The sequence below is a fragment of the Megalopta genalis genome, chromosome 6 (assembly GCF_051020955.1).
Source record: "Megalopta genalis isolate 19385.01 chromosome 6, iyMegGena1_principal, whole genome shotgun sequence".
Lineage (NCBI taxonomy): Eukaryota > Metazoa > Arthropoda > Insecta > Hymenoptera > Halictidae > Megalopta > Megalopta genalis.
In genome coordinates, this window is record NC_135018.1 from 1544777 (window position 1) to 1556658 (window position 11882).

Genomic DNA, 11882 nt, shown 5'->3' on the forward strand with positions numbered 1-11882 from the left:
TTTTATCGGAAAGATAATATTATAGAATATATATTATTATATAATATATTATATTATTATATAGATAGAATAATTATAGATATATAATTATTATATAATGAACGACTGCGCGTGATTAATCATCCCCCAAATTGATGCTCTGGACGATTCGAATTATAGCAGTCACCCAGGAAATTATATTTTATCGGAAATATAATATTATAGAATATATATTATATTATTATAGATAGAATAATTAGAGACATATAATTATTATATAATGAACGATTGCGCGCGATTAATCATCCCCCGAATCGATACTCTGAACGATTCGAATTATTGCAGCCACCCAGAAAATATAATATTATAGAACATATTATTATATAATATATAATATATATTATATTACTATAGCTAGAATAATTATAGACATATAATTGTTATATAATGAACGACTGCGCGCGATTAATCATCCCCCGATTCGATGCTCTCGTTGAGAAGAAATCTCGTAGAATATCTCGGGCGATTCTACGCGAAGGAAACGAACGAGAAATAAGGAATTTTTTAAATTTGAAACATAAAATTGTATTACAAATTGACGACGACGCGAGAAAAAGAAAAAGAAAGAAAAAAAAAGCTAAAAGTGGAATTCGCAAAAATAACTAATATAAAAAGTACTGCTTCAAAAAATTCGATTTTATAAATCTCTTCTCGTGCACCTCGGTAAAAATGGTCTTGTGTAACAAGTGTGTTCGGCATTTAAACATACTCGCGCAAAATGATCGGATAAAAGTGTCTCTATAAAATTGCTTTTCAGTCTCGCTAAAATGTGTAACCATTATACGTTGCACGGCCATCGGGTAAATCAATGATTTCTATTCCTGTGCGCGCGCGGGGAAAGTATCTACGCATAAAATATGCGCAGTTTCCAGGAATGTGCAGAAAGAATATCGACTGCGAATTATTTATCGTCGTGGAAGCTAGCTGTCGTTGCGGGTAAAATGTTTCATTGCGGATAAAATGTTACATTCCATAAAGTCTATATTGTTCGCGTTCACTTTTATGCGTGGCTTACTATTTTTAAGTAACGTCCATCGTAATAAAGATGTTATACGAAAAAATAAGCTGACAGAGGGTCGAGCATCCGTCATTTTGGCTCGTACAGATCGCGCGTATTTTTATCGTGATTAGTTTGCAGCAATAGCTTTCAGCATGTCAAAAAAGAACATCGTATTCTTCGCTCCAAATGTGAGTTTATTTTCACCACCTCGGTGCGAACGACGACCGAGAAAAACAGCTGATTCTTAGGCAGAATAAAAACTGTGAAATTGCAAGATGCGGACAAACATTTATTTCTTATTTTGTTATATTATATTATATTATATATTATGACACATAATTTTGTTATTAGCCAATAATATATATAATATTATAATATATATAATATATTATATATAATAATATTATATTATATTATACATTCTATATATATTATATATTATATTCTATTATATTATTATTATATTATATATTATATATATATTATAATATATAACATAATATATATATATATATATATATATATATATATATATATATAATAATAGTTATTAGCCAATATATTTTTGTTATTAATTAGTGTTATCAGTTATTCAATTTAGCTTCTAATTTCTAGTTTCTAATTGTGTTATCAATTATTAGAGTTTCTTATTAGTTACAATTAGTTCCTAGAAATGTTTTCGCTGGCATTTGCGCTGTTCACCTTTCCCATAAATAGAACAATTCCGCACACACACAAATTTCTACGAAATCAGCTTCTACGACCAAGCCTGCTCCTTTGTTAACCTCGAATAACATTTATCCTTGATTTTCAAAACATGACGCGGTGCTCATCCCCGTGGATCATTGCTGCATCGCGGCAAGATAAAAACCTCCCTGACATAAACTCCCGAAGGAATCGTCGCGACTTAGCATTCTAAGTTCCCATAAGGAAGGTGGCGACCGTGTGCACCGCGTTGCACCGTGTGCACCGCGTTGCACCGCTCGCACCGCGCGCCCGTTCGATACGTGAACGGAAACGAACGTTCGAGCAGCGTGTGTCCTGCCGTTAACTATAGCAATCACCAGCGAGATAACGCCTGTATCCTTGACTCTAAGCGCGCGCGCGTATCGCTGCGTGCGCCCCACGCGTTGCACCGCGTTGCACCGCGTTGCACCGCGCGCGTGTTGCGAATGTGAATGCCACCGAGTCCGCGAGTATGCGCGAGCGTATGCTCGTAGATTTTCGCGAGAACGAGAACAGAGAGATGGGACTCCGGGAGACCGACGGAATTATATCGTGACGCGCGATACGAAATTATAACGCTTCTTAATATGATGAGGCAACGTGTTTCGCGAACCCGGCGCAGGAGAAATGTCACGGTTCATAGCACCGTGGGCTCGGCGTTTTCTGTTTCCGCGCGTGCAAAATCGACCGTCGAGAAATGAAAACCGGCGAACATTTGCGCCACCCTCCCCCCCGATTTACGCTCGAAGATCTCGCATCCTGTAAAAATGACACGAAAAACTGTGTTTCCTGGGCGAGGCGAGAAACTGTTTGCCAATGCGATTAGGCAGTATCTGGTTTTCGAAATAGTGTTATTTATTATACATGTACGCAGTGCATAATTTGTAATAAAATCTGGGTCGACCAATCGCTGTGTCTTTAGTTTGTTTTCCGGCATAATTAACTTTATATTTATCGAATAAGACGTATTCAATTATTTTATTCTGTTTATTTTTGAATAACAGATTATACTATATATTATGGATGAGATAAATATATATTATGTATATTATAAATATGATGAATATATATTATAAATAGTATAAATATTATATTGTATATATTATAAATATAATATTATATTATAAATATTATATTGAATTAGATGAATATATATTATGTATATTATAAATATGATGAATATACATTATAAATAGTATAAATATTATATTGTATATATTATAAGTATAATATTATATTATAAATATTATATTGTATATATTATAAGTATAATATTATATTATAAATATTATATTGTATATATTATAAATAGAATATTATATTATAAATATGACGTTAATTATGCTCGAAAACAAACCCCACAGGTAATTGGTGACCCCACAGTAACCAGATTCACTATAACCTATTCACAGAATAGGGTGCAGAAGGGTGCAACATAAGTTGTAACGTGTAATTGTAATATTTCAAGTAATAATAACTGTTGGAAATAATTTAAGACATCTCGTGGACAGTGTTTTTGAACGAGGGTGGTGCAGGGCTGGGGAAAATAGATTTTTAAAATAATGAATGGACTGTAAATATTTGTATCTTCTCGTGTGATACAGAATGACGAATAAACATTTTTTAAAATATTAATTACACATGAATATTACGTTGAATAGATTTGAAAATACCATTTCCATATGTAATAATAGCTATAACCAATAATAGCTGTAACTAACCTATAATAACTAATACTAAAACCAACGTTGACATAACCTGTAACTAATAACTATTTCAAGGAAAGTTTATTCGGCGAATACATGCTTTATTACATACGAGAACACACAAACTATTTCAAAAATCTATTTTCCCCCAGACCTGCACCCCGTCCTCGGTTCGATACACCACCAACGATACGACTACGAATTTTGTTCGTTCATATCATTGTATTTTATAACAAATATACATTTAGTTAGTTAGTTAAATAAATATTAAATATATATTTAGTTAGTTTAGTTAGACAGAAATTTAATTTCTCTGCAACGGAAGTAACAACAACTGTAATTTTACAGTGCTTGCACCGGAATCGTGTCGCAGAACGACAGTCGGTCTGCGAGATTGTCAAAATCCGTCCGCTGAATTTGTTTATATTTTGATATAGCGACGAAAGCGATGCTGCGTCTCTATTCTTGAAACCGAGAAGCCATGATCGAGTACGGTGCAAGAACATTGATGAAATCACTGAAGAAAATGTCACGGTTTCTATATAAAGGGTGGTGTTTCTGAAAGAGTATATATGACGGCTCACACCGGGGACGTAACAAAGGTTGAAGTTAGCGAATTCGTGACATTTATGCTTATGACGTAATTTAGAGTTATTTAGTATAGATGCCGGACGCTCGGTCTTGGTGCATGGAATGAGGAAATAGTATGCCAACCATCATAGCGTACTCCTGCATCTGTTCGGCTTCGGTTCTCGCGCTATTCCGTACGTCTGTCGCGAATAAAAAAATGACGCTGGTGTGTAAATACATCGTAAGTTTTGTAGCATCTCTCGATCGTTATCCACGGGACAGTAAAACGCGAAGCAAAGACGATTTCGATACTACAGAATGTGCGATACGACGATTCTGCGAAACGTCGTTCTTCACGAGTTGCTGTCGATCACGAAAGTTATTTGACACGGGGGGAAACAAGAATTATGAATATTTTATAGATATTAGGTTATCTCTCGGTTCGAAGTAGACGTAAACTAGAAACAATTGCCACGGTTATATTATGATAAGTCGAATAACATTGATGTAATATCAATGCGAAAGGTACCATCGTCCAGAACTTGTCCAATTTTAATCAACGATTCAACGAATGTTCACAAAGCAGGTGCAATCTCTGTCTTTTTTAATTCCTGATATTTTTCATACACTGATACGAAGATAATTTTATAATCTTGATAACAACAACATTATTATTATACTATTATAATACTATTATACTATTATAATATATTAATATAGTAGTCTATACTAGTATAATTAATATATTATAATAGTATAATAGTGTAATTAATATATTATATTAGTATAATAGTGTAATTAATATATAATAGTATTATAATATAGTAATAATATATTAATTACAGTAGAGTCTATACTAGTATAATTAATATATTATTAATATATTAATAATATTATTAGCATAAATAAATTTAGTATTAATTTTATGCTATTAACCATTTCAGAGAGCTGACTGAACTTTATATTACATTCGTATTTTATAAACAAAAATTATATGAAGGTCATACCAGATCAGTTTTCATAAATAGCACAAATTAAACGGCGTGGCTCATAAAAATTCACAAATAAAAAATTGTAAGGCATTATTTATTATTATATATATAATAAATTACAATTTATTAATTTATTTTCCAATGCCTTCCAATATAAATTAGTGCGATATAAATTATAGTTTTCCTTCAACGATCCCGGCATGACGAAGTTAATTACTAGAAGTTCACTGTATACTTGCATATAGACTTTTGCAGTCGCTCTGAATTGTGCAGAGAACAGAACGTTGCATATATTATCGCGAGAAACGCCAAACGACATTGCCGATAATCGGATACATTAATGTCGGACACGTGTAGAGAGGAACAACACAACGACAAGCGAATTATAAAGTGAAAATAGATTAGAGAGTGACGTAATCATCTTGCTGATCAACGCGTCCCGTCAAACTATCGCGCGTCGGTTGAACGCGTTGAGCAACGTCGCCGTCGCTTTTTGTTCGGCGTGCCATCCAAAAACTGGCGTAGGTCAGTTTCAGGCATCCGGGCACACCAAAACACAGTGACTCACGACGAAATTTCGTACACGCGTTTCCAGATAGCACACGATTCGATCGATTTAAACCGCCGCGGACATCGTTTTGCATACGTCTGCGAGCCACGAGAGAGAGTTCACGCCTGAGAACTGGTTCCATCCTCGAATCGATCGTTTTTAGAGAGAATCGAATTTATGGACATCTGGATAAAACGCTTAAAAATCCGAATAATTCGCCGCCTCCGTTATCGTTCGATCGGCGAAACAACTCGTGGAACGATTCGGCGCCGCGTTCGACGCGCCGGGGATCGAGTCTGCGGCGTTCGATAACCGTTCGAAGCTTCTTCGCGAGTGCAAGAAGCTCGCGTTCGAACGGGACGAAGTCGCGAGAACCGATTGAAAAAAATTCGGTTGAAACGATTCCGACTTTTATCGCCGTATTTCGCTCGATCGGCGGCAAGAAAATGTGTCCGGCGACTTGAAACGCGCGCCTTTTCTCGTCGAAGATCGCGTAAAAAGTGAAAGTTCCACGTCCCCCTGGCTCCCTGCCGGCGGTGGTATCGGTGGAATCGGAGCCGATTGATGTGCGAAACCAGGCGAAACCAGGCGGGCACACGCGTCGTTAGAACGGGCGGACATGCAAATCTCGCTACTCACCAGGAGGAAAAATACTGTGCTCGTGGCGGTCGCTTCGAACGATATTCCGCACGCCATTTCTCGCGATCGAACACCACCAGGCTCTCTCTTCTCCTCCTCTACCAGACCATCCTGGGACTCTCGTCAGCGATGCATGCGGCTCCCGGGCTTCGTCCTGCTCCCCTTCGATCAAACCCGAATCACTTTTCCACCATGAAAACCACCACGAATACTCGAGAAACCCTCTCTCTCTGTTTCTATCCTCGATCGCGGTAGCTCGCGCGCACGGAGCGAGCTCGCAAGAGGTCCTCTCGAGAGCTCGTAAGAGGCGATCCTTCGCACGGCCGGCGATCCTTAAAAATCCTGCGATCGCGATCCGGGAGACACCGGAGGTGGTGGCTCGTGACTTCGACGGCTTCCTTCGGCGACCGATTGGCCCAGGTTAGATTCGAACGGGACCGTTTCGTTTCGATCGGCCGACACTCCGTCTCTCCCTTTCGCTGACCACCGTCCGATCACCGACAGGCCCGATCTCCTTTGGCGGACACCGCTGCTAGATCGATAATCCCTCGATCGACCGCGATTCCGCGTTATTTCGCTGTCGTGGATCGCGCGGCTTGCTCGAAGACGTGGCGAGGACTAGACGACGCAGCTGATAGGCCTCAGTCGCTTCGAGGACAATCCTTGCGAGATCTCTCTCTCTCTCTCTCTCTCTCCTCTTTTTCTCTCGCTCTTTCTCTCTCTCCTCGTCGCCGTTTATATAGGTGATGATTGCGCGGTCCTAACCGTAGCACAGGGCTCGGGCAACTGACAGCGGGTCAGAGCCGCGGCACACGGCGCCACGCCGCTCTCACAGCTGATCCGAGAGAGCCGATCGCCTCTACTCGCCTCTCTACCCTCTCTCTAACACGCGATTCTCAACCTCCGCCACTGTGCGACTCTCCCTGGGATTTACCGACGCCAATCGGAACACCGGCAAACTCCTCGTTCGATACGCCAGCGGTATGCCTTTGTCATACCAGCCTACCTTTACCCCGTGAACTTGGCCAAAATGCGATTTTTCGAGTGCTCGACGACTCTTCTCTTCAATTTTTCCTTCAGTTGGACTATTCCGGTAGAGGAGACGCGATTATTCGAGCCTTGCACCCTCGTTTTTATAGTTAAAGCTAAAGTCGTAGTCATTTCTCCCTAATTCGCGCTCAGATCGCGCACGAAAATGGACGATTTGGGAAGAGGAGACGCGATTAATCGAGTCTTGCACCCTTGTTTTTAGAGTTATAGTAATTTCTCGCTAATTCGCAGTCAGATCGCGCACGAAAATGGACGATATGGGAAGAGGAGACACGATTATTCGAGCCTTGCACCCTCGTTTTAATAGTTACAGTAATTTGTCCCTAATTCACGCTCAGATCGCGCACGAAAATGGGCGATTTCCGAAGAGGAGACGCAATTATTCAAGCCTTGCACCCTCGTTTTTAGAGTTAAAGTAATTTCTCCCTAATTCGCGCTCAGATCGCGCACAAAAATGGATGCTTTGCAAAGAGGAGACACAATTATTCGAGCCTTGCACCCTCGGTTTTATAGTTAACGATTTTTTAATTTTATAATTTTGTTAGTTCCTTTAGTTTTCATCCTTTATTTTTTATTTTTCTTGATTTCATAGTTTTACTAGCTTTTTTAACTTTTATCTTTTATTTCTTTTTAGTTTCATAGTTTTATTAGTTTTAGTTTTTGTAGTTACCGAAGAAACAACGAGTCGCAAGGCTCGAATAGTCGTATCTCCTCTTCCCAAATTGTCCATTTTTTTTTTGGACGCGAGGATTGGTTTTAAGCGTCGAACGAGAAAAATAATTTTGACCAGTTAGACGGAGAAAAGCCTAACTATGCGTCGTGTCCGGCAGTAGGGTATTTCTTAGAGGCCCATTGTTGGTTTTCTACCATTTTTTGTTCCGCTTCAACTTGCCAAGTCAGCAAACAGGTTGCCAAGAAATCGAGACGCGGGGAAGGTGAAGCAAGGCCTCGGAAACTGTCATAATTCCTCTGACGAACACTGAATAATTTGTATATTTATTCATTTGTATATTTTATTATTTATTATATTTATTATCATGGACATTTTTTTATTTTTATTTCATAGAGTGGCGTTGGATATGTTTTTTAATTGTATATCGATATTGTGGCGTCTCCCGTGTTCGACAACAGATTTGTTCTAACGATATTTATTATTTATTCGACGATCTGAATACCATTTTAATGGAAAGGCGGCGTTGACAGTGTTGCGTAAAATTTTGAAAGTAAGATCATTTCATCACTTGAATTTAATAGTGTTAAAAATTCGAGTTAAATGTGTAGCTACGTTCGGAGCATCACGTTCTGCACACGCGATCCGAATACACAAATTTCGAGTGAGAGTTTTTACGAAAAATGGAAATTCCGGCACGACCAAAACGCATCGGAACGCAAAGGAAAACGAAACTGTATTACACAAAAATGGCCGGCGATCGAAAACATTTGACAATCGGCTTTCTTCAACAACAATACATAATACTTAACAGAAAACTCCACCTTTAATTTCAACGGTAACTATTTTTGCTACCACGAATTCCAACGAATTCCAACCATATTTTTGCTACCACGAATTCCAACCATAATAGGAGTATGCCAATCATTTCGTTTTGCAACCCCCGAAAAACTGGCCGACTTACTTAAATAAATAAAGTACAAAGTACAAATTCCATAAGAACATAAAACTAGTTATCTAACTCTTCTCATAAAACTGCTTGTAAAACTAGTATTAAATGAATTAATTATTTAAACTGATATTATTAAATTAAATAAAAAAAAATACTATATCAAATTAATTTAGATTATTAAACTAATATTAAATTGAACTGCTCATAAAACTAAATATTTAAAGTAATTACAGACTAACGAGCACTGCTAAATCTACTCAGCAGACTGCTAAATCTACTAAAATCCGCTAAATCTCCTAAAATCTGCTAAATAAGTGCATTCGTCGGTCTCAGCATTGTCTAACGTAAAAGATCAATTAAATGAATGGCAAAAAGATTCTTGCGGCAACGATTAAGAATTAGTTCGAATAGCATGGGAAAGTCTGTTTTCTAGGCTTATACCTTTCGGTCACTCCTTTAACGACAAATCAAGCATAGTAACGATCTGATCGGCGTCGAGGCGCTTTTTTCCGGGGCACTAGTTCACCTCGTTTGTGCGCTAATGTTATGACCGTGATATTCAAGTCGAAGTTTTTGTTACCGTAGCACATTGTAAGAGAAAGTATTGCGAAACGCGTGTATTACACGCCGCGGAGCGTTGGTTTTAACCGTAATGATCAAATCACGTTAATGTCATTAATTTATCAAGCTCCTAATCAGCGTGGAACTGAAAGGAAAATCTGACATTGATGAATTAACATCTTCAGGACTGTTAGTATTGCTAATTCGCTACGTGTTAATAGAGCTCGTGCGAATGCTTTTTTTTTCTTTCGTTTAACCCATTGAAGCGAGCACGCTTATTAAATGCAGTTTGTTAACAGCATTTAAAAAAGAAAAAAAAACAAATATTTTACTGAAAATCGAAGCAGTAATTATCGAGCTCTCTGTCTAACGATAAAATAAAGATATGAGTTCGTCCCTTACACAGTTAAATATATTTATAAATATATATATTTATAGTATATAATATATAATATATAATATATAATATATAATATATAATATATAATATATAATATATAATATATATATTTATAGTATATAATATATAATATATAATATATTTATATTTATAGTATATAATATATAATATATAATATATTTATATTTATTTATAAATATATTTCGTGTTTAAATACTGAATTTAACACGCGTTTGCATCTGAATAAAAATTAGGCAGTCGGCAGTCATGAAAAGTCACTGCGCGCAGCGTTCCGTTGCGCACGGCGCGGCGTCGTTCCACATACGTTTGTTCCTTGCTGCGGTTTTACGAGCTCGCAAAAAGATATTCGTTCGTTAATTAGGTGGATAACGCTCGTTACCGTGATTCGAAGGTCACGAAGTAAACTGGCCGCTGCGACGCGGCTCGACTCGACGCGACTCGACGCTGGGTTTCTATAAAAATAAAACTGCCGCGCCTCCGACTTCGGGACATACCTCCCACGTGCTCTTAATGTCCGTCTTTTCGTGGTGCCCTTTCACGGTTCCGTAAGATCGAGCACCGGCGATTTGGCTGCGAATCAGCCGGCGAAACTTTGGAACGCTTCCAGGTTGGTCTCTTTTTCCTTGTCTACACGGCTCTCCATTATGCTTGATCGACGACAATTAATTGCGCGCGGAATATATTACGCGCGCAGATTTGCTACTTGAAAGCATCCGGACTTAATGAGCCAATATCGGCGGTGATCCTTCTTTTTGCAAGGTAATCGGCGAAATTACAGCCGGGTGAACGAAAACGTTATTATTAATCGAGCTCATTAAAGTCTGATGGGTGATCGATCGAATCTGCCGTGAAATCATTTCTCCTACAGTACGGAGCGTAGAAACTCCGCGGTTTTATTGATTCGGTCGTAACACAGTAACAACGCGGACTAGTCAATTGATTTATCAAATAGATAATTTCAACTCGACGAACGCAGCTCCACGTCTCCTACATACTTTCGTTATTCGATACGACAGCTTTTTGCATTATGCTGTTCCGCGTTGGACAGTTCCTTTGCAATTTCTTTCAATATCAACCCTCGAGCGGACCCCGTTTTTTCAACTTAACGCGGTCCTTCGTGTGTCAAATTGGCAATTGCGTTCCTTATTAATATTCCTTTAATATTTTTTTATTTTTATATCTATTATATTTGTATTTTGACAGCTTTTTGCATTATGCTGTTCTGCGGTGGACAGTTCGCTTGCAGTTCGTTGCAATTTCAACCCTCGTGCGTTCAACCCCCGTTTTTTCAACTTAACGCGGTCCTTCGTGTGTCAAATTGACAATTGCGTTCCTTATTAATATTCCTTTAATATTTTTTTATTTTTATATCTATTATATTTGTATTTTGACAGCTTTTTGCATTATGCTGTTCTGCGGTGGACAGTTCGCTTGCAGTTCGTTGCAATTTCAACCCTCGTGCGTTCAACCCCCGTTTTTTCAACTTAACGCGGTCCTTCGTGTGTCAAATTGACAATTGCGTTCCTTATTAATATTCCTTTAATATTTTTTTATTTTTATATCTATTATATTTGTATTTTGACAGCTTTTTGCATTATGCTGTTCTGCGGTGGACAGTTCGCTTGCAGTTCGTTGCAATTTCAACCCTCGTGCGTTCAACCCCCGTTTTTTCAACTTAACGCGGTCTTTCGTGTGTCAAATTGACAATTGCGTTCCTTATTAATATTCCTTTAATATTTTTTTATTTTTATATCTATTATATTTGTATTTTGACAGCTTTTTGCATTATGCTGTTCTTCGGTGGACAGTTCACTTGCAGTTCGTTGCAATTTCAACCCTCGTGCGGCCACCGTTTTTTCAACTTAACGCGGTCCTTCGTGTGTCAAATTGGCAATTGCGTTCCTTATTAATATTCCTTTAATATTTTTATATCTATTATATTTGTATTTTATATCTATATTTTAATACTTATTATTAATATCGATATTTTAAATTATTATTATTAT

General features: G+C 37.8%; 1 protein-coding gene across 1 annotated transcript in view; it reads right to left on the bottom strand.

Moving 5' to 3' along the window:
* Positions 1 to 7073, bottom strand: part of LOC117225598 (uncharacterized) — a 91794-nt gene extending 84721 nt beyond the window's left edge. The window contains exon 1 of the mRNA XM_033479279.2: positions 6223 to 7073. Coding sequence (XP_033335170.2) covers positions 6223 to 6279 — 57 coding nt within the window. The 5' untranslated portion in view covers positions 6280 to 7073. The remainder of the gene's footprint in view (positions 1 to 6222) is intronic.
* Positions 7074 to 11882: the final 4809 nt, after the last annotated feature.